At 39.6% G+C, this 24,093-nt stretch overlaps 1 protein-coding gene across 9 annotated transcripts in view; it reads left to right on the forward strand.

Moving 5' to 3' along the window:
- Positions 1-24,093, forward strand: part of GFM2 (GTP dependent ribosome recycling factor mitochondrial 2) — a 60,372-nt gene that overhangs the window by 34,125 nt on the left and 2,154 nt on the right. For 5 of the 9 annotated variants that reach the window (XM_087430169.1, XM_087430162.1, XM_087430164.1 and 2 more), the window contains 6 exons: positions 213-289; positions 2,838-2,976; positions 14,566-14,745; positions 16,375-16,490; positions 20,724-20,906; positions 21,560-21,973. In XM_087430169.1, coding sequence (XP_087286295.1) covers positions 213-289; positions 2,838-2,976; positions 14,566-14,745; positions 16,375-16,490; positions 20,724-20,906; positions 21,560-21,688 — 824 coding nt within the window. In that variant the 3' untranslated portion in view covers positions 21,689-21,973. Of the gene's footprint in view, positions 1-212; positions 290-2,837; positions 2,977-14,565; positions 14,746-16,374; positions 16,491-20,289; positions 20,450-20,723; positions 20,907-21,559; positions 21,974-24,093 lie in introns of those variants that run through there. The other 4 variants (XR_015552044.1, XR_015552043.1, XM_087430165.1 and 1 more) reach the window with 4 other exon arrangements.

Below are 24,093 nucleotides of genomic sequence, written 5' to 3' on the forward strand. Positions count from 1 at the left end.
CATCCTGGAGAGGCCTTCACTGATCACCCAATCTCAAGTAGACTCCCATCACTATCTTATCACCTCATTTATTGTCTACAAAGCATTTATGGCTGTTTGAAATTTTCTTTTTTAAAATTTGTTTACTTGTTCATCTATTTTCCCCACTAGAATATATGGTTCATTGTCTGAAAAGTGAAATGTAAAGATAACAGTTATTATTTATCCCCTAGATTTGGATCATGCATTGAAATGCCTTCAGTGTGAAGATCCCAGTTTGAAAGTGAGGCTGGATCCTGACTCTGGACAAGTAGGCATATTATTACTTAATCCCAGAACTCTTTCAGAAGAGCATTTGTGTGTGTGTGTGGTATGAGTATTGTGTGTGTGTAAGTACGTATATCTAAAACATTGATTGATCTATGCCCCTGAAAGAAAAAGCTTTCCTTTTTGTTCTCTCATAATACAAATTTCTTTTTTTATGTTGACTGTCAAGCTAAGTAGACAAATTCTCCTTAATTTCTCAATATAATGATACCTATTATATAAACTACTCTCCAACATTTTGGCCTTTCAGACGCCAGCCTTTTGTGAAATTTTCAAATAAGGTTCAATCCCAAAACAAAGCCCTGAGCGTCTTATGCTAAGGCTTATAAAGCAGCATACTAAAGGGAGAATGCAAAGATGCTTTTAATGACAGTAACACACATAAGATGGGCGAGAAGTGGTAGATTATAACCTAACAGTGTGGGAGGAAATCGAGTTCTGCAGCAGGTACAGAACTGTGCCGTACATTACAGCACAGCAGAAGAAGGATGTGCATTCTGCATCTTCTTTTTAAGAAGGTAGGGTAAGGTTTATGTACGATTTCAGAAAAAGTTCCTTAAAAGGATTATAAATTTGCCTTTAAAAAGAATGAACTGATTTAGTTTATTTATTTATTACTTTATTTTCCCAAATGCCAGCTAAATGAGGTAGTAATTTGGTTTAATTGATCCTGAAGGCTACAACAGCAGCAATTAAAACAGAATCTTTTTAGTTTAAAAAACTTGTATTTAAAAAGTGCCAATACATACTTTTTTAAAATATAGCAAATAGCACACAAGTGTACAAAGTAAAGAATTAAAGTCTCCCTTTCTGTCTCTCTATCTTATTCTATGCAGGTAACTGCTGTGAAAGCTTGGTGACTAGCCTTTCACACTTCCAGACATCCATTCTTCCGCTGTGCTGTGTGATAAAGCACCGTATTTTTTTTCCAAATACGTGTGTGCAGATATATATTATGACAAGTCTTTGTATTATTTTACAACTTGCTTTTTCCCCCAGTAATCTACGTCTTTAACTTTGTATTAAAGTATACCAATTATTCACCAAATAATTCTTTTTTGTTGCTGTTGTTCCTTACAATTACAGTTTTATTACAGTTAAAGGATATATCTTAGAACCTGCCAAAGAAAGAGACACATAGGGCAGAGTCTGGAAGAGTCTCAATGTGAAGCTTTCTTCATCCTCAGGGACTTGATACCCTCCTGACAAAGAGATTGCCAACCAGGGAGGCTCACTTCAGCCTTTGGTGTCTGGAGTTTTTACTGGTGCTCTATCAGACATTGCCTATGTGGTTGACCTTTATTCTCTAGCGCCTCTCTTAGGTTTGGGCTAATACCTTTACTCTCCAGGCTGGGACTGATATGGCTGTTCCAAAGCCTGTATCATAAATCACATTGTTAGACTATCTGGTGAACAGAGCCCCCAGACAAGCCAAGACACTTCTGTCAGGCAGCATCCTGGCCTAGAGATAACTTCGCTAGCTGAGAGCAAGGGCCAGATCTCTCTTTGGGTAAAGTTAATTCTTCACTACACAGATGACATATGAATAAGATGGAGCAAATGTGATTCCTTGCACTATCCTCTTTCTCATACACAGAGACCTTCCTCAGGAATAACTATTGTTCCTATAAACAAACAACAACAACAACAACAAAAAACGCATGTCTTGATTGGTTTTGATACAAATCTGGCTGTTTTGACAAGGGCCCAAAATAACATTGGTTCAAAGAAGATGAAAGTCAACTTCTCTGTCACATGAAGGTCCCAGCTGGTCTGGAAGTTTTGACTGCCAGCAAAGCTGAAAGGTGCCCAGGATAGTTGGGAAATATCCATGTGGTTGGGAATGTTTGGGGGAAAGTTTATTCTCCGGTTCACAAGGTATTGTCCTCATCCACATGTTTCAAGACTTGCCTACATCATCAAGAGAAGGGCTTTCGGGCCGGCCCTGTGGCTTAGCGGTTGAGTGCTTGCGCTCTGCTGCTGGCGGCCCGGGTTCGGATCCCGGGCGCGCACCGACGTACCGCTTCTCCGGCCATGCTGAGGCTGTGTCCCACATACAGCAACTAGAAGGATGTGCAGCTATGACATACAACTATCTACTGGGGCTTTGGGGGGGAAGAAAAATAAATAAATAAAATCTTTAAAAAAAAAAAAAAAAGAGAAGGGCTTTACCCTTACCTTAAATGTACAACCCAGAAGTTGCCAACATCAATTATACTCATGTTCCATTGGCCAGAACTTAGCTATGTGGTTGGGATGTGTCCTAGCTAGATGCCACTTTCCCAGCTGATAATTCAACTATCATGGAATAAGGAGAAAATGGCTTAGTAATTTCTTTTAATTAATTTATTATTCCAATCAGAAAAGTTAAAAACAGTGTTTTAATGTAGGAGCCAAAAAAATTATAAAAGAAACTCAGTTTGTAATTAATGAAAAATAATGTGTATTGATATCATACTTTTATATAGTATTGTCTGATAAACATAATTTTTTCCTTGCTCTTAGTTTTATTTTCTTCCTCTTCTAACCAGACTGTCCTATGTGGTATGGGAGAGTTACATATTGAGATTATTCATGACCGAATCAAGAGGGAATATGGACTGGAAACCTATCTAGGGCCTCTCCAGGTAGCATACCGAGAGACCATCCTAAATTCAGTTCGTGCCACAGGTAAGAAATAAAACTTGAAGAATTTGCTGTTTTTGTTTCTCTCTCGCTCTCCAGGATCTGTTTTCTAAATCTGTTGGTTTAATTGCATAAAGCAGGGTTCACAGTCCCTGGTGTCTTCCATCAGTGGGGACAGGTTTTTTTTCTTTCTTTTTCTTTTTTTTTGGTGAGGAAGATTAGCCCTGAGCTAACATCCATTGCCAATCCTCCTCTTTTTGCTGAGGAAGACTAGCCCTGGGCTAATATCCGTGCCCATCTTCCTCTACTTTATATGTGGGACACCTGCCACAGCGTGGCTTGCTAAGTGGTGCATAGGTCCGTGCCTGGGATCCAAACCTGTGAACCCTGGGCCGCCGAAGCGTAGCATACCAACTTAACCACTCCGCCACTGGGCCGGCCCCTGGTTTCTTTTTTTTTTTTTTAACTGAGGTAACATTGGTTTATAACATTATATAAGTTCCAGGTATACAATATTATAATTCAACATCTCTATACACTACAGCATGCTCACCACCCAAAGTCTAGTTTCCATCTGTCATCATACAGTTAACCCCCTTTACAACCATTTTACCCACCTCCCAACTGCCTTCTTCACTGGTAACCACCAGTCTGCTTTCTGTATTTATGAGTTTGTTTTTGTTTTGATTTGTTTGTTTTTTATTCCACGTATGAGTAAAATCATATGGTATTTGTCTCTCTCCATCTGACTTATTTGGCTTAGCATAATACCCTCAAGGTCCATCCATGTGGTTGCAAATGGCAAGATTTCATCTTTTTTATGGCTGAGTAGTATTCCATTGTATATATATACTATATCTTCTTTATCCATTCATCCATCTATGGGAATTTAGGTTGTTTCCATATCTTGGCTGTTGTAAATAGTGCTGCAATGAACATAGGAGTGCATATATCTTTTTCCAATTAATGTTTTTATATTCTTCGGATAAATACCCAGAAGTGGAATAGCTGGATCATAAGGTAGTTCCTGTTCTTAATTTGTTGAGGAATCTCCATACTGTTTTCCACAGTGGCTGCACCAGTTTACATTCCCACCAGCAATGTACAAGGGTTCCCTTTTCTCCACATCCTCTCCAATACTTGTTATTTCTTGTCTTTTTGATAATAGCCATTTTAATGTGTGAGGTGATATCTCCTTGTGGTTTTGATTTGCATTTCCCTGATAATTAGTGATGTTGAACATCTTTTCATGTGCCTGTTGGCCATCTGTATGTATTCTTTGGAAAAAGGTCTGTTCAGACCCTCTGCCTGTTTTTTAATCAGATTGTTTATTTTTTCTTGTTGAGTTGTATGAGTTCTTTTTGTATTTTAGATATTAATTACTTATTGGTTATATTGTTTGCAAATATCTTCTCCTATTAGGTAAGTTGCCTTTTCATTTTGTTGATGGTTTCCTTTGCTGTGCAGAAGCTTTTTAGTTTGATGCAGTCCCATTTGTTTATTTTTGCTTTTGTTTCCCTTGCTGTTGGAGTCAAATCGACAAAAACATCACTAGGACTGATGTCAAGGAGCTTACCACCATGTTTTCTTGTATGTATTTTATGGTTTTGGGTCTTGCATTCAAGTCTTTAATCCATTTTGAGTTGATTTTTGTGTATGGTATGCCCACGCTCCACTGCTGGCGGCCCGGGTTCGGACCCCAGGCGCGCACCGGCACACCACTTCTCCGGCCATGCTGAGGCCGCGTCCCACATACAGCAACTAGAAGGATGTGCAGCTGTGACATACAACTATCTACTGGGGCTTTGGGGGGAAAAAAGATAAATATAAATTAGTTGTCAATTTATGTGTGGGTTTATTTCTGGGCTCTCAATTTTGTTCCATTGATCTGTGTGTCTGTTTTTCTGCCAATACCATACTATTTTGATTACTGTAGCTTTGTAGTATAGTTTAAAATTAGGGAGTGATGTACCTCCGGCTTTATTCTTTTTTTCTCAGGATTGCTTTGGCTATTCAGGGTCTTTTGTGGTTCCATATAGATTTTAGGATTTTTTGTTTTGTTTCTGTGAAAAATGTTGTTGTGATTTTGATAGGGATTGCATTGAATCTGTAGATTGCTTTAGGTAACATGGACATTTTAAAAATGTTAAGTCTTCCAATCAGTGAGCACAGAATATCTTTCCATTGCTTTGTGTCGTCTTCAGTTTCTTTCAACAATGTCTTATTGTTTTCAGAGTAGAAGTCTTTCACCTCCTTGGTTAAATTCATCCCTAGGTATTTTATTCTTTTTGTTGTGATTGTAAGTGGGATTGTTTGCTTAATTTTTCTTACTGATAGTTCATTGTTAGTGTATAGAAACGCAAGAGCTTTTGTATATTGATTTTTGTACCCTGTAACCTTACTGTATTTGTTTATTATTTCTAATAGTTTTTTGGTTGAGTCTTTAGGGTTTTTGAAATATAAAATCATGTCATTTGCAAATGGTGACAGTTTTACTTCTTCCTTTTCAATTTGGATCCCTTTTGTTTCTTTTTCTTGTGTAATTGCTCTGGCTAGGTCTTCAAATATGTTGAATAAAAATGGCAAGAATGGGCATCCTTGTCTTCTTCCTGATCTTAGAGGAAAAGCTTTCAGTTTTTCACCATTGTGTATGCTGTTAGCTGTGGGTTTGTCATATGGCCTTTGTTATGTTGAGGTTCTTCTATTCCCATTTTATTGAGAGTTTTTTCCTGCATCTACTGAGATGATCATATGGTTTTTATCCTTTTGTTAATGTGGTGTATCACGATTGATTGATTTGCAGATGTTGAACCATCCATGCATACCTGGAATAAATCCCACTTGATCATGGTATTTAATGTATTGTTTTGTTTGGTTTGCTAATATTTTGTTGAGGATTTTTGCATCTATGTTCATCAGAGAGATTTGCCTGTAGTTTTATTTGTGAGTGTTGTCCTTGTTTGGTTTTGGGTCAGGGTAATGTTGGCCTTGTAAAATGAGTTAGGAAGTGTTCCCTCCTCTTCAGTTTTTGGGAAGAATTTGAGAAGGATAGGTATTAAGTCTTGTTTGGATGTTTGGTAGAATTCACCAGTGAAGGCATTTGGTCCTAGACTTTTGTTTTTTAGGAGGTTTTTGATGAGTGTTTCAATTTTCTTACCTGTGATTGGTCTATTTGGATTTTCTATTCCTGCATGATCCAGTCTAGGAAGGTTGTATAATTCTAAGAATTTATCCATTTCTTACAGGTTGTTCAATGTGTTGATGTATAGCTGTCTTTTATGATCCTTTGTATTTTTGTGGTATTCATTGTAACTTTTCCCCTTTGGTTTCTGATTTTACTTATTTGAACCTCCTCTTTTTATCTTAGTCTAGATAAAGGTTTGTCAGTTTTGTTTATCTTCTCAAAGAACCAGCTCTTAGTTTCATTATCTTTTCTGTTGTCTTTTTAGTCTCTATTTCATTTATTTCCACTTTGATTTTTATTATTTTCTTCCTTCTGACATTGGGCTTTGTTTGTTCTTCTTTTTCTAGTTCCTTTAGGTATAAGTTTAGATTTTTTGAGTTTTTTTCTCATTTCTTGAGGTAAGCCTGTATTGCTGTAAACTTCCCTCTTAGTACTGTTTTGCTGCATCCCATAGATTTTGGTATGTGGTATTTTCATTTTCATTTGTCTCCAGGTATTTTTTGATTTCTCCTTTAATTTCTTTGTTGACTCAATAGTTGTTCAGTAGCATGTTGTTTAATCTCCACATATTTGTGATTTTTCCAGCTTTCTTCTTGTAGTTGATTTCTAGTTTCATACCGTTCTGGTTGGAAAATATGCTTGATATGATTTCAGTCTTCTTAAATTTATTCAGACTTGTTTTATGTCCTATCATATGGTCTGTCCTTGAGAATGTTCTGTGTGCACTTGAGAAGAATGTGTATTCTGCTGCTTTTGGATGGAATGTTCTGTATATATCTGTTTTTTTTTTTTTTTGTGAGGAAGATCAGCCCTGAGCTAACATCCATGCTAATCCTCCTCCTTTTTTTTGCTGAGGAAGACCGGCTCTGAGCTAACATCTATTGCCAAGCCTCCTCCTTTTTCTCCCCAAAGCCCCAGTAGATAGTTGTATGTCACAGCTGCACATCCTTCTAGTTGCTGTATGTGGGACGCGGCCTCAGCATGGCTGGAGAAGCGGTGCGTCAGTGCACGCCCTGGATCCGAACCCCTGGCCGCCGGTAGCGGAGCGCGCGCACTTAACCGCTAAGCCACGGGGCCGGCCCCTGTATATATCTGTTAACTCCATCTGGGTCACTGTGTCATTTAAGGCCGATGTTTTTTTGTTAACTATCTGGATGATCTATCTATTGACGTAGGTAGAGTGTTAAAGTCCCCTACTATTATTTTGTTGCCGTCGGTTCTCCCTTTAGTTCTTTTTTTTTTTTTGACACTGTTAATTCTTTTTTTTTTCTTTTTTAATAATTTTATTTATTTATTTATTTTCCCCCAAAGCCCCAGTAGATAGTTGTATGTCATAGCTGCACATCCTTCTAGTTGCTGTATGTGGGACGTGGCCTCAGCATGGCCGGAGAAGCGGTGCGTCGGTGCGCACCTAGGATCCGAACCTGGCCTGCCAGCAGGGGAGCACGCGCACTTAACCGCTAAGCCACGGGGCCGGCCCTCTCCCTTTAGTTCTATTAATAATTGCTTGATATATATTGGTGCTTCTATGTTGGGTGTGTATATATTAGTGACTGTTCTGTCTTCTTGATGGAATGTCCCCTTTATCGTTATATAAAGTCCATCTTTGTCTCTTGTTACCTTTTTTAACTTGAAGTCTATTTTGTCTGTTATAATTATGGCTACACCCACTTTATTTTGGCTACCATTTGCTTGGGACCTGAGATGGGTCTCCTGGAGGCACCACGTAGTTTAGTCTTGTTTTTTAATTATTCCAGCCCACTCTGGGCCTTTTGATTGGTGAGTCAATCCATTTGCATTTAGGGTGATTATTGCTATATGAGGACTTAGTACAGTCATCCGTCAGTTAACGACAGGGGTACATTCTGAGAAATACGTTGTTGAGCAATTGTGTTGTTGTGTGAACGTCATAGGGTGTATTTACACAAACCTAGATGGTATAGCCTACTACACAGCTAGGCTATATGGTGCTAATCTTATGGGACCACCACTGTATAGATGGTCTGTTCTTGACCTAAATGTCGTTATGCGGCGTGTGACTGTATTGCCATTTTATCTTTTGTTTTCTGATTGCTCTCTATCTCCATTGTTTCTTTTCTCTCGTGTTTCTCTCTGCCATTTTAGTTTGATGGTTTTCTATTATGTTTTTCTCAGTTTCCTCTTCTTTTTATGTTTTGTGTCTCTGCTCTAGGTTTTTGTTGTGGTTACCATGAGGTTTGTATAGTACATCTCATAGATAAAATTGTCCTTTTTCTGCTGATAATGTCTTATTTTCATTTGCTTATACAGGTTTTGTCCTTTTCCTCCTCTTTTATGTTTTTGTTGTCACAAATTACCCCTTTTCTGTTGTGAGTTTGTTACCAAATTGAAGTAGCTATAGTTATTTTTAATGTTTTTTTAACCTTTATGCTATAATTGTTTAACATCCTATTCTGTTACAGAGTTGCAATTTTCTAATATTGTCCATCTGTTAATCAGTTGACTCAAAGTTGTGTGTACTTTTTGCCTTTTCAGGTAAAAGAGCTCCTTTCAACATTTCTTGTAAGGCAGGTCTAGTGGGTGAAATCCCTCAGCTTTTGTTTGTCTGGGAAAGCCTTTATTTCTCCTTCATATCTGAAGGATAACTTTGCTGGATAGAGTACTCTGGTTGACAGTTTTTATCTTTCAGTATTTTGAATATGTCATTCCACTCTCTCCTGGCCTGTAGAGTTCCACTGAGAAATCTGCTGATAGCCTAATGGGGGTACCTTTGTTAGGTTACTGTCTTTTTTTCCCCTGGCTGCCCTTAAAATTCTTCCTTTGCCATTGACTTCTGACAGTTTTAATATAATGTATCTTGGAGAAGATCTTTTTGTGTTAAGATAATTTGGTGTTCTTTTAGCTTCATTGTCTTATATTTCCACTTCTTTCTCTCAGTTTAGGAAGTTCTCAGCTATTATTTCTTGAAATAAGCCCTCTGCTCCTTTCTCCCTCTGCTCTCCGTCTGGGACACCCATTGTCCTTCCGTTGCCTTTTCTAATGGATATTTCTCTTAAGAGTTTCTCCTCTTTAACAGATCTTAGCTCCTTCTCCTCTTCCACCTGAATCACTTCTATTTTCCAGGTCCCTGATCCTCCCTTCCGTGTGGTCTGCTCTATTTCCACTGCTTTCTAATGCAGTCCTCACCTCATTTATTGAGTCCTTCACCCCTAGAATTTCTGTTTAGTTCTTTTTATTAGAGTTTCAAACTCTTTGGTAAAGTATTCCTTCTGCTCATTCATTTTTTTCCTGAGCTCACTGACCTCCTGTCTGAGTTTTCTTATAGCTTGTTGAGTTTCTTCATGACGGCTATTTTTGAATTCTCTATCAGTTAGATCCCAATCTTCCATGACTTTAAGTTTGGTTTGTGGAGGGTTGTCATTTTCTTTTTGTGATACCACGTTATTGTGATTTTTCATGATTTCATAAGTTGTTCCTCAGCCGGCACATTTGAAGTAGTGAATACCTTTCTTATTTAGGAAAAACTTTGTTTACCAACCTGTTGAACTGTTAAAATCAAAGTAATTAGAGGCCTTTCTTTTGTTTTTCAGTAGGTGGCGCTATAGCACAAGTTTTTCGTTTTTCTTCCCTGAGCTCTCACTGGCTATGTTTGAGAGCTGGCATTTTCCACCCTCCACCGCCTCTCTCAGAGGGGAGTTGGTGCCGTGCTGCTGCCAGTGTCACTGCAGTCATTGGTGTAGCTGCCGGGGTCACCAGGATGACAAAAGCCTCCTCTGCATATGGGGTTGCCTGAGTCATGGGCACTGCTGCGGCGTTTGTGAGAGGAGGAGAGTTGGAGGGGAGAGCCAGGGTTGCGGGTGTGTCTGCCACACCTGAGCTTGTCAGGTTTGCAGGTGCCACTGCCTCAGATGGAAGGGCTAGGGTCGCAGGTACCACCTCTGCTGTTTCCCCAGTTCCACCTCCTCTATGCATTCACATCGACTCACCTTCAGATGTACAGATGCTTGGATTCCTCCGGCATCCTGTTGTACTGAGCAGAGGAACCTTTATGGAGTTATGAATGTCCAACTAGTTGGAGATTGAAAAGGAGCCACAAAGGGAGCATCTTGTGTCACCATGACGGGGACAGGTTTTACATGTGTGTTTTCTTGTTTTTTAGGAGTTTTTTGTTTTGTTTTAAACACAGCCCTATTTCATTACTGCTCATTCCATCTACTGGATGAGCCACTCATCCAGGAAATGTGCTTCTCAGTGGTCATGGGATAGAACAAGCCATTGAAGTAGATGGCTCATCCCAGTCCTCATGACCAGAATGAGTGTAAGAATTTGAAGGCGGGGTTATTTTTCTCTATAAAGTGAGTGGAAAATAATTTCCACTATTTAATAAATACGGTAATCGTGTGCTGATGGTATTCTTGGGAAAGTTCAGTTGTTATATTTCTGTCCAAAATGTAAGAATTCTTGATTTTTCTACAGTGATAGTTTCAATTTGGTTCCCTTAAGCAAAAGAAAATGACAGTTATTGCTGTCCACCCCCCTGAGAAGAAGACATGGACAAGTTTGTGAAAAGTCTGGAGAAAAGATGTTTAGATAACCAGGTGCTTTTAAGCAACTCAGTGATTTATAAAAAGGCCAAGTGGTTACTTTTCACTGAAACATGAAAAACTAAACAAGCCAAATATAGAAGCAAATGACATGAGGATTTCTGTTTCTGGACTTTATATCTGAAAAAACTAAAAATGCTGGAAAAATATAAATAATGTCTTGTAAATAAATGTTTGAGCTGGTTAGAACACAGTGGAAATTTCCAGAGGTTGAAAAGGAAGCTGGAGCATGAATCTTGGAAAGTAAGTCAGCACCAAAGCCACTAGCTATTCTGGAGGCATCTGCAGTCACCTGTAACCTAATACTTGAGGACAACATCCTCATGGAAATAATTAACTAGGAAAGTCTTCTTCATAAAAGAAGAGGACAAGGAAATTTATCTGACTGGCTCTGGGAGCAAGGGGCAAAATTTCTGAGAATTTGTGACCACTGAGTTCTGATAAGATTTCTAGCCTAAATTCATAGAACCAGTATGACCTGAAAAACTCCAAACCAAGAAGAATAAAGTACTCATGGATTGGTAATAGTGTAAAGTGCTTATAGATTGGTAATATTCCAAGGAACCTGGAGAAAACAAACATTGGGCCTCTTGAGATAAATGTATCTTCAACTCAGGCCTCAAAGAAAATCCCACAGATAAAGTAATATGAACTTACAATAAAAAAATGTTTTAAAATCGTAAAACTATAAGACAAGGCACAATGAGCAAAAAGGCAGTAGAAACAACAAACGTCAGAGTCAAATCAGCAAAAGCTTCTGATATTGGAATTATCAGATGCAGAATATAAAATAAGCATAATCTTTTGAAGAAATAAAAGAGGATAGAAAGTACTAGTAAGGAACAAGAGTATCAAAAATAAGCAGGCAGGGCCGGCCCTGTGGCTTAGCGGTTAAGTGCATGCACTCCGCTGCTGGCGGCCCGGGGTCGGATCCCGGGCGCGCACCAACGCACCGCTTCTCCTGCCATGCTGAGGCCGCGTCCCACATACAGCAACTAGAAGGATGTGCAGCTATGACATACAACTATCTACTGGGGCTTTGGGGGAAAAAATAAATAAATAAAATTATACAAAAATAAGCAGGCAATGGAACATCATGTTATATGAGAAAGAAAGGAAATGCTCAAAAAAATGATGAGGGCATGTCCTAAGGACACAGGAACCAACTTGAAGAGGCTCCACCAGCCAAATGTGGATTAAGTTGAACCTCAGAATAATTAAGTACAATAATTGTAGACCACTGAGAAAAAGTAGGAATTCATAAGTCCATACTGATAATAGATAAACAAATGGAAGAAGAGAGAGTTCTTCCTTACACTGGAATGCCAAGTGCTGCCTGTGAGATGTTGAGCAGGAGGGCTGGAGTAGGAAAATGGTTGTTTTGCAACTGTCATGAATGCTTAATATTGGGTACATTGCTGAGGAGCAGCATATTTGCATGGAATTAAAGTTTCTCCCCATAGACTGCTTATTAGTTGCAAGGTAAAAAACTAGTAACTAAATGCATGGCAGTCAGATCACACCTTGACTGGACGATCAAATCACTAATGATCACACTTCACTAATGAGCAGATTGGCATTGTGTCCATCCAGAAAAATTGTAAAAATTTACCAACATTAAGAAAGACCTAAGTTAAAGGGAAAACCATACTATTCATAGATAAGAAGACTAAATATCATGAAGATACCAATTCTACACAAAGAAGTGCATTAGACATTATTAATATTTATTATAAAGCCATAGCCACTATGATACTAATCAAGCTAGGAATAGACAGACCAGTAGAACAAACTAGAAAGCCTAGAAACAGATGCTTACATATATGGAAACGTGATTTATGTCAGAGTGATATTGCATCTCAGTGAGAAGGGATGGACTGACTTCGGTGAATGGGCCTGGGATAATTATCCATATGGAAATAGATTGAGATTCCTACCTCATACCATATATAACAGTCAATTCCAGGTCAGTTAAAAAACCTAAAAATAAAATAAGATTGCAAAATCTCCCTTGAAGGACAAAAGTATAAAGAAAATAAATGCTAATCTATGGGGGGAAAAAAAAACCTTTATGAAAGGCAAACCTTCAAATTTTTGGAAGAAAATACAGGAGAATTGTCTTACTAACTGAGATAGGGTAACAATTAAATAACACCAAAAGTTGAAGCCATGAACCAAAAGATTGCTAAATTTCATGTTATTAAAATTAAGAATTTGTTTATTAGAACACACTGTGAAGAAAGCAAAAAGACATACCAAAATCTGAGAGGAGATATTTGCCTTGTATAAAACTGACAAAAGATTAGTATCCAGAATATATAAAGAACTTCTAAAAATCAGTAAAAACATGACAACCAAGTGGAAAAGTGAGCAAAATAGATTGAACGTAAATTTCACAAGAGGATGCCCAGACGGCCCATGAACACATTAAAAGATTCTCACTCTCGGTCGTGATGAGGATCATGCAAGTTAAAAGTATGAGATACCATTTTATGCCAACAAAATTTGCAAGAATTAAAATCTGACAATGCCAAGAGTTGGTGAGATGTTGAGCAATGGAAACTCATAAAAAAACTTCTGGTGGGAGTGTAAATTATGTAACCACCATGGAAACAAACAATTTGGCAACTTTCTTGTGAAGTTGACCATGTGCAGACTTTACTACACAGCATGCCACTCCTTGGCATATGCCCTAGAGAAACTCTTATACATGTGAATTGAGAGACAGATATAAGAATCTTCATAATAGCATTGTCATAAAAAAACTGTAAGTAGGAAAAATGTCCAAATATTTGTGAACAGAAGAATGGATAAATAAATTGTACTAGGTCATACAATGGAATACTATATAGCAGTGAAAAAGAATGAACTACATCAACATGCTATGTCCAGATGCTCCACAGATGTGAAGCAAAAAGAGCAAGTTGCAGAATACATACAATATAATAACAAATTCAGAACCAGAAGTAAACTATATTGTTTAAGGAAACGTGTATGTGATATGACTAAAGAAAATCATAGGAATGATTAAATATAACATTGTGGTTGCTTCAGAAGGCTTCTAGGTTACTGGTAATGTTCTATTTCTTTAGTAGTTTTAGGTTTCATGAATGTTCATTTTATTTTTAGCTTATCCATATATTTTTAAATATAAAATATTTCATAATATAAAAGTTAGCTTAAAAAGGAATTATGAAGAGGAATTGTAGAGTATAATTCTTAGTTTTGAATTTGGGTCATGAGTCACTGTTACATGGTCACTCACATAAAGACAGCATAGTTTTAGTAAAATATTGGAGATTGGTGACACCTGTTGGTTGTTAGCAAACGAGATATACTATTTTCAGTCTTACAAAAAGACATTTCACTAGTTTTTTGGGAAAGAAATCATAAACATGAAATGCATAAAATATTAAAGAATATATGAAATTTAACAGTTTGTGGGTTGGCAGGGTTAAAACCCTTTTAATTTTCATTAGATAACCTTTTGTGCTCTACATGTTTTACTTTTAAATAAAAATTTTGTCAAAAGAATTTCAGTCACATCAGAGAAGTTTCAGAACGTTTAACAGTATAATCTGCATATCAGAATTTGTGTGCTCAGCTGCCTCGACACATCTTAACACTGAAGCAGTATTAATAGGTGGTTCCGAGCAGGTTTTAGCATTGGTAAACTTGGAAGCAGATGCTTTCCTGTGGAACCGTGTGCTCTGATGGTCTTACACTGTGTTTAGAGCCATCGTTAATGCTTTCTCTCCCTTTATCTCCTGTGCGACCTTGAACTTGTTGATGGTAATTTTGTCAGCTGGGGCACCTTGACACCTTTCCAGATCGAGTCTCTGAAGTACCATATTCAATTTGTTGCAGATACCTTAGATAGAACTTTGGGAGACAAACGGCATCTTGTGACCGTGGAACTGGAAGCAAAGCCGACTGAAACACCCTCTGTCAGGCCAGTCGTGGAGTATGCTGGCAGTGTTAGTGCAGACCTTCTGAAGGCCTCCCAGGAGGCCATCGAAAGTGGAGCTCACAGTGCGTGCCTCCAAGGTAAGGTACCCAACAGGAGTGGGCGTTAGTGCCACTCAGCCACCAAATCACCCCTCAGAGTGCAGATCCTTTCAATCCTTCTTTCTAACTTTGGTAGTGTTTTCTCCCTCTCTCTTCCCATTATGCGTGTGTCATGCCTTTTACGTTGTCCTGCAGTCCTTGGATGTTCTGTTCCGTTTTTTCAGTCTTTTGTTCACTTTGCGTTTCAGTTTTGGAGGTTCTACTGAGATATCCTCTTAACTCAGAGACTCTTCTCAGCCACGTCCAGTCTACTTATAAGCTCATCAAAGGCAGTCTTCATTTCTGTTGCGGTGTTTTGTGTTTTTGATCTCAAGCATTTCTTTTTGATTCTTTCTTAGGATTTCTGTCTCTCTGCTTACATTGCCCATCTGTTCTTGCATGCTGTCTGCTTTATCCATCAGAGCGCTTAACACACTAATCATAGCTGTTTTAAATTCCCAGTGTGATCATTCCAGCATCTCTGCCATGTCTGGTTCTGATGCTTTCTCTGTCTCTTCAGAGTGTGCTTCATGCCTTTTACTCTGCTGTGTAATTTTTTCTTGGTAGCCAGGCATGATGTACCTGGCAAAGGACCTGCTGTAAACAGGCTTTAGTGATGTGGTGGGGAGGTGTGGGGGAGGGAAGCACTCTACAGTCCTAGGACTAGGTCTTTGTCTTCTACTGAGCCTGTGCCTCAGGACTGGGAACTGCACAAGTGTCTCTCAGGTTTTTTCTCTCCCTGTAGGTGGGACAGGATGGCTAGAGTGGGCTGGAGCTGGGTACTTCCCCCATGTCAGTTAGGCTCTGGTTAGCTAGTTTCCCCTGAGGTCAGGCCTTGTTAAGAACAGAGTGCTCTGGGGCCGGCCCTGTGGCTTGGTGGTTAAGTGCGCGCTCAGCAATGCTGGTGGCCCGGGTTCGGATCCCGGGTGCGCATCAAGGCACCACTTCTCCGTCCATCCTGAGGCCGAGTCCCACATACAGCAACTAGAAGGATGTGCAGCTATGACATACAACTATCTACTGGGGCTTTGGGGGGAAAAAATAAAATAAATAAAATCTTTAAAAAAAAAAAAAAAAAAAAGAACAGAGTGCTCTGGAGTATTTCAGAATGGTTTCATTTCCCCTTCCCCTGCCAGAAGCACAAGGAGATTTTTCTCTGATACTTACTATGAGAATCTACTTGTGCTTCCGGAGGTAAATCGCACAAATTGTAGGGCCCCCGCCCATGACTAGATTTCCCCTGGAGTTTTAAACTCTCAGACTTGGCCACACTGTGCCTCCAGCAGTTCATCAGTTACTGTTCAGGTTTTTCTCCCCGGCCCTGGTTCCTGGGCGGCTTCTGCTCAGAGTCTGCTGCAGGAGGCTGTGACACCCCGTATTTGCCTGGCCACCCTGCAGTCTCAGGAGCAGTGGTTTGCCCTTTGTCTTCCCCTCTCTTAAGGGATCCCAGAGGAGTTGGTTTTTCAGGCTGTTCTGCTTTTTACTGTTGTTAGGACAGCTTGATGACGTCTAAGTTTGTCACATGCGGACCTGGAAACCAGAAGTCCTGTCTGTCTCTCTTTACACGTCTCACTTATTCCTCACTGCACATTGAGTCCTCATACAGTACAATTTTTTCCCCTTGCCTAGGACCATTGCTTGGATCCCCAGTTCAAGATGTGGCAATTACTTTACGTTCGCTGATAATTCATCCTGGTACCTCCACAACTATGATTTCTGCCTGTGTCTCGAGATGCGTACAGAAGGTATAGCACTATCCTAATCCTTCTTGCTTTAAGGTGACTCTCCTGACAGGAGCGTACCACTGGTCCACAGCTGTGCTTGCAGTGCCCAACTTTGTGTTTTTCCCTCCTGAGCCTTATAGTCAACAAGAGTTTTTTACCATAGATAGTCTTTGATTTCTTAATCTCCAGAGTTTTATTTGCAAGAGGATCTAAAAAACACAGATTGCTATGAAATATCCTCTTATTTTGGCAAATAGGCAACTTTCCTTAAGTGGCATCTCTGCTTTCCCCATCCCAGACACCCAGCCATTAGAGGCAAGCTTGGTAGGTTTGAGTACAGGACATTTCTGGGGTCAGCTTAGCCCAGGATGGACTATAATCTAAAGGACATTTAAGATCTAATATTGGTTCCACTTTTGTAGTTCATGTTTATTCAAATAAGATTATTGTAATCAAGGATCAGTGAAATCAGATAAGTCTGCTGAATAACAGATTCAGGATAAGCATCTTCCCTTCTCAAACCATCAAGCAAGCTGGTCTTGGCGTGGTTACCTGGGGGTATGTCCTTGAGTGCCTTGCCCCAGTAACCTACCAGAGCTGGACTGGTAACCCCCAGGACCTTAGTATGCTGAACGCTGCTTCCATGCAGTCTTCTCAGTGTGGGGATGCTCTAGGTTGGTAGGTGACTAATTTTACATTAAAACACTTGCTTTTAAAACCATTATCTAATATTTTAGACTGTGTTTGGGACATGATTTTCTATAGTCTTATTTGAATCCATAATTATAAAGTTAAATACCCTAAGCCCCTGACTTTAAAAGGCTAAACTTAATGTCTCTTTCATATGAGTTCAAATTCATACTTCTTAAAGGTTTTTTTTTTTTTTTGTGAGGAAGATCAGCCCTGAGCTAACATCCGTGCTAATCCTCCTCTTTTTGCTGAGGAAGAGTGGCTCTGAGCTAACATCTATTGCCAATCCTCCTCCTTTTTTTTCTCCAAAGCCCCAGTAGGTAGTTGTATGTCATAGTTGCACATCCTGGGACGCGGCCTCAGCATGGCCGGAGAAGTGGTGCGTCAGTGCGCGCCCTGGATCCAAACCCGGGCCGCCAGTAGCGGAGTGCGTGCACTTAACCGCTAAGCCACGGGGCCGGCCCTTCTTAAAGGTTTCTGATTTTTAAAAAATGCTTTCAAAAAATAAAATTATTTAAATATTGTTTGCCTAAGCGTATAGTTAGAAATATCACCTGTAGTCATTATTTAATTGAAGTTTTTCCTGAAATTGCTTTTAGTATTGAAATAACGGTAACCTGAAAAAGGATATAATGTTTCTAAATTAACCCCAAGCCCCAGTATCTTGGCCAGCCCTTCATAATCTAATATGCCTTCTAAAAATAAAATCTGTAAGTATTTCTGCGTTGGTTAACCTTTTTGTTAAAATCATACTAGAGAACAAGAATTAACGTCATGGGGGCTTAACATTTAATCTTTAGTTCTAATTCATTACTTTAAATGAGATACTCCTAATGAAGTATGCCAGCCCTTGTTAAGCTTCATCTAGTGGGGAAGCTCCTCTCTGCTTATGAGAAGTTAATGATGCTTCATATATTTATTGAGCCATTCGTGTTGTGTTTACAGTGCCCTGGGCACTGAGATGGACGTACATAGGATGCATACGTTTTTCTTGACCTAAAGGAGCTTATGATTTAGAAGGGAATTAAATATAGCCAAGTAGCCAAAATATCAGACAGAATGGATGGAGAACCATAAGAATTGGGCAGGATTCTTGGAAAGAAGTTAATATTTGAGCTGTGATGATTTGGAGGATTTGGGCAATGGGGGGCATTCCAGACGGGAAGATTAAAGAGTCCTTTTAGCTGTAGTGTCAGATGAAGGCTGGAGAGTGGTGAAAAATAGTGTTAGAAAAGTAAAACAGTCAGGTGGTAGAGAAACTTTTGAAAACCACTCTTAAGAGTTTGAGGTTTGTTTTGAGAACAGTGGTGAATAATTTAAAGTTTTTGAAGAGGGCAGAATAATCATTAGACTACAGGAGGGATTGGCGTAGGGAAGAGAGAGTTTAGGACAGGGAATGGACTAGGTCTGCACTAGGATACCAGCACTGGAGATGGAAATCTTACAGCTTATCTGGGGAAAAGCAAGTCAAAGCTGCATGTCCACGTGGACTGAAGATTAGTGATGCCGTCACAGAAAGAGCAGACAAGTGTGTTTGGGAAAGGAAATGATGAGCTCAGTGTGGGGCATGTTGGGTTGCCATATGACATTCAGACGCTATCCCAAAGCACGCCGATGGAGCACCAAGCTGGTGCACTCAGAGACCGGGCCGTGTAGAGTTAAAAGTTTTTGAGGAAGCTACGTAGATGTTTTTGCAGTTAGGCAACGTGGCCAAGGAGAGGATTGTGAATAGAAAAGAGGACTAAGGACAGACCTGTGAGCGCACTGTCTGCTTTACTGCTTTAGAGACACAGAATTCAGGCCTTTCCTTGGTTGTGGCATTTTTCCTTAGTTTTTACCTTTTCTCATTCTCTTATGTTGTTGTAAGAGACATCATGTGAAGTGGCACAAAGCTCTCAGTAAGAACTGCAAAATACAGAGGGTATAAAGTTGTTTGCTGCTGACTCTCATTTTGTGTTAATGTTTTTTGGTTTTTTTTTTGTGAGGAAGATCAGCCCTGAGCTAACATCCATGCCAATCCTCCTCTTTTTGCTGAGGAAGACCAGCCCTGAGCTAACATCTATTGCCAATCCTCCTCTTTTTTTTTTCCCCTTTTTCTCCCCAAAGCCCCAGTAGATAGTTGTATGTCATAGTTGCACATTCTTCTAGTTGCTGTATGTGGGACGCCGCCTCAGCATGGCCGGACAAGTGGTATGTCGGTGCGTGCCCGGGATCCGAACCTGGGCTGCCAGTAGCGAAGCACGTGCACTTAACCGCTAAGCCACGGGGCCGGCCCCTGTATTAATGTTTTCATTCAAGGACTATTAGATACATTTTCTGTAGTTGAGTCACTTCAGTTGATAATGATTTTAAAGGCTTAATCAGCTATGAAGAGCTGAGAGATTATGTTCTACTATGTATAAGTGCTGTTTTTTGAAATTGCTCTGATAAAGAGAATATACTCTTGATTTTACTAATGTGGCCATTTTTCATGATTGTGAGGGTGAGGGGCAGGGAAGAGGTGAGGAATCAGGGACAAGGGGTTAGAGGCCCAGAACCATTACTTGACACTAGAGGCGATGATGAAGTCACCATCTAAGGCTTAGTACGAATGAGAAGTGAGTGGTGGGTAGGAGCAGGAAGATGATCAGCCACAGGTGAGGGCACGTTCCAGAGTCCTAGCTCTCTGAGGTACCTGGTTTCCTTGGCTAAATCTAAGTTTTTTATATCCTACCTGATAACCAAGCAGAGGCTTAGACTTTGTAGGAAATTGTTTTGTTACTTTTGAACTCGGGCAGGCTGGAGAAATAGGATGGCTTTTAAAATCAAACCACCAGTACTTATGGTGCTTGCAGACACCGTCCGAAACCCACGTAGCAGTTAGTCTGATGTAATGATAGTGAAGACGGTGTCTGGCTGGGACCAACAAGTTTTCTTTACGTTGCTGCTCCTTCCCCAGTTTTCTTCCACTTCTACTCACCCCACGCTAGTGTAGCTTCTTTCAGTTTCCATGTTCTTTTCTTTATGTGCTTTTTCTTCTTGGCCTTTGAAGCCTAAAATTCTGAACAGATAACAAACTGTTTATTTTAAATAGAGAATGTGTTTCTACTACCTTATTGTGTTCAATTTATCGTTTTTTTTTTTTTTTTAGTTCTCCCCTTTATTTCCCTACTTGACTGCCCTGACACGTGCCATGGACTGGAACTATAGGCATCAGGAACAAAACACAAGTTTAAATAGGAAGCACTAAGTCTTCGATTGGAAGGGGAAGACGGTTTTCTTTCGCTGTGTCTCTGGGCAGGTGTTCACAGGTGCTCTGTGTAATCAAGCTTTACTGTGCACCCCTTGCAACATACCATACAGAGATCTCAGGACTGTTGTCATGCATGTACAAGCAAATACTGAAGTTTCTGACTTCTTATAAGATGTTATCTTTATAGAGAGTTAAAGAAGGCTATGTCTTTACTAGAGCTCTAGGCTTAAGAGTATGGGCAGTATTTAAGTATTATCTTCCTCTTTTTTTTTTTGGATGGAAATTTGATTTCCCATTTGGGAAGAGGGGTTAATATTCTTTCATTTCTTCAGGCTCTGAAGAAAGCTGACAAGCAAGTTTTAGAGCCCCTGATGAGTCTGGAGGTTACAGTGACTAAAGATTACCTCAGCCCTGTCCTGGCAGATCTGGCACAAAGAAGAGGGAACATTCAGGAAATTCAGACTCATCAGGACAACAAAGTTGTTATTGGATTTGTTCCCTTAGCAGAAATCATGGTAGGTGCTTTGTGACTGAAAAGTACATATTCTTTTTAATACAGGGAATATGTATGCTGAACAAAAACAGACCAGTACACCTGAGAGAAGCATCTGGGCTTTGATTTATGGGATGCTTGTTAAGTTTCAACCATCAGGAACTGTTAGGACTTGAGATTTAATTTGTCGGGGAAATCCAGGGGATTATGGCAGCACAGGGGTCGATTCCAGGCTGCCCGCCACAAGGTTGAGGTGTGCTGTATCAAAATGTGGCGCCAGCATAAAGGACCACTGTTTCCTTCCAAGCACTCATCCTGCCTCTCCCGTTGCCAGTTTTCAGGAAGTGTTCTTCTCCCCACCAGCCTCTTCTGCTCCAGGACAGGCCCCTGAGTGCCAGCGGAGCCGTAGGAAGGGCAGGGTCATCTTACCAAATGCGGGGACCAGGGAACACAGCTGAAGCTGACCCACATTACTCTGTTTCCTGTTCTCCACAATACTTCTACATCAGTTTTTCCTGAGAAAATGGTTAAATGATCCATGTGAAGGAAGTGATATGGTTAAGTCACATGAGTAACATTGTCACCTTTCTTGATAATGGTCAAAAGATAAGCAGCAGGAAGAAAAACTTGAGGCTTAAATTTGATGAGATAACTGACTTCCATTATTTTGATTAGGGTTATTCAACTGTGCTTCGAACGCTAACATCAGGCTCAGCTACTTTTGCCTTAGAGCTGTCTAATTATCAAGCTATGAATCCTCAAGACCAAAGTACACTGCTGAACCGGAGAAGTGGCTTCATCTAGGTGCTCTAGGTCCTTGGAGAGACATTCAGGAGAACTTACCTACTTCGTTTCAGTAAGAACAATTTTTATTGCTTTATCTGTTGGACAAATAAATTACTGTTTTAGTACAAAGAACCAGATAAAAGATGTAACTTAAACTGACAGTGGCACTGGAGCTGTCCATTCTACTTTTTTTTAATACAAAAATATTTTCCTTTAATAAAGATTTTCATGTCATATATTTAAGGGGAAACAATTAAAATGCTATGTAAACAGCCCAGTAAATAAATTTTTACTATTAATCTTTTAGATCATATAATTTCTCTTCAAAATCTGCACGTATTCTTGTGACGCTTCCAAAACTAGATCTTGAGTTAGATTTGACTCATCAGTAGATTCTAAACAAGCAGCTCTACGGAATTGAGATGCACAGGCAGCAGCATCTTTGTCTGGTCCTCTAGTTATACTTGTTTCCAACTCCTGCCACATCTTGGCATAGCTAGACTCCATGCTGTTATTTAAAGGCCAGGGCCGTGAGATAGGAATCACTAAGTTTTCCCTTGGAGTAAGATTTCTCTTGAGCACTAAACGACTAGTATGATTTCCAACACAGGGTGGCTCCAGAACTGGCCTCAAAGTACGGGTGCTGAGGAAAGATCAGTCTGTTCTGCTGTTTCTCCAAGAGAAGTTTGGTGCTGTTCTCTGCTAGCCTCTTATTAGTCTTGTTTAGTTTATCTGCCAATGATGTACTAACTTTTAATTCTTCTAGATAGTGTTGCTTATAAATTTCCAATAATTTATTAGAATTTTCTTAAGATTCCAGATCTTTAGAGTCCCATGTGACTTCTTATTGAAGCATTACTATTCTCTCTTAACTGCTCTAAGTTTTCTTGAGCAGCTGCTTGTGTCTGTAATAGATTGACGACTTTTAATTTTTCTACTGTCTTGCTCTTTCTTCAGTCTCTTGTTTATACTGTTCTGCTTGACTGGGTTCTGCCATGCTCATTTTTATGTGACTTTTGAGATTTACTACTTGTTCCAGCTTCTTTTTATTCTTCTCTAGTTTTTCACTTTTGTATTGCTTTCAGAGATAACTCAAAGAACTTGATTTTCTGCATCCAGATGTACACATTTTGAAGATGCAATTTCCCGTTTTGCTGTAAGATCATCAATACTATGTTTTAGCCTATTACTCTGAATATCCATTTCAGTTTGATTGGTTTTTAAATCTCCAAGGAAACTACACCCTGCATTTTCATTTTAACTTCCTTCTTGTTATTTTTAAGAGTTAATTAGATCCAGTAATCTTTTTCTAATTCACCATTTTTCTTCATTTCTTGATCCAAACTATATGCCAGAGATGGTTTTTACTTGGTAAATTTCTTTAATTGTTCCTTTTCATCCTCAAGCTAACTTGTATCTAATAGGTTTTTCTGAAGCTGTTCAATTTTGCTTACTTGCTTTTTGATTGCAACTTTATACGGCATTTTTCAATTTCAAGCTTTTGCTTGTGATTGTGCGTCTCAGCACATCTTATGGCCTCTGTATGTCGATCCTTGACTTCTTGCAATTGACTTCTGATTTGATCAAATTTCTTCTTTAAATCCTGTGTCTCATCCCCTAAATGAATATGATAACGTGATACAACCTTCAGCGAAACCTCTGACACCGATTACTTTTTTAGGATGTCAGCTAGTTCTTGTTGAAGTTGTCTCACAGCTGCCTCTCTTTCTGCTTTCTCCTTTCCGGACAGATGCATTCTTTCTTTTAAATGATTACATTCATCCATTAACTCCTTTCTTTCTTTCTTCCAGCATAAGATCTTGTTTTTAACTCTTGGCTTGCAGTTTCTTTACAGTATCCTACGGTCGGCCCTGGATATTAATTACTGTCTTGTCTTTACTCTCTGTTTTGTTGGGAGCATCCTCCAGTTGCTGTTGAAGCAACATATCTTCCTCTTGTAGTTGAGAACCTCTCTCTTCTAAGGATTCCTGCTTCCCACCTATGTATTCACTTGACCTTGTTACATTGTTCAGTATATGGATTACTTTATATACAGGCACAGCTTACTCTGTTGTGCTTTGCAAAGACTGTATTTTTCACAAGACCCTCCGCCAGCAAAGAGATTACAGCTCACTGAAGGCTCAGATGATGGGTTAGCATTTTTTAGCAATAAAGTTTTTTTTTTTTTTTTTTTTTGTGAGGAGGATCAGCCCTGTGCTAACATCTGCCAATCCTCTTTTTGCTGAGGAAGACTCGCCCTGGGCTGACATCCATGCCCATCTTCCTCCACTTTATATGGGACGCTGCCACAGCGTGGCTTGACAAGTGGTGCATCGGTGCGCGCCTGGGATCCAAACTGGCGAACCCTGGGCGGCCACTGCAGAGCGCGTGCACTTGATTGGGGCTCGCCGCTTGTGCCACTG

This window comes from Ceratotherium simum, chromosome 4 (assembly GCF_057802395.1).
Source record: "Ceratotherium simum simum isolate JZ-2026a chromosome 4, ASM5780239v1, whole genome shotgun sequence".
Classification (NCBI taxonomy): Eukaryota; Metazoa; Chordata; class Mammalia; order Perissodactyla; family Rhinocerotidae; genus Ceratotherium; species Ceratotherium simum.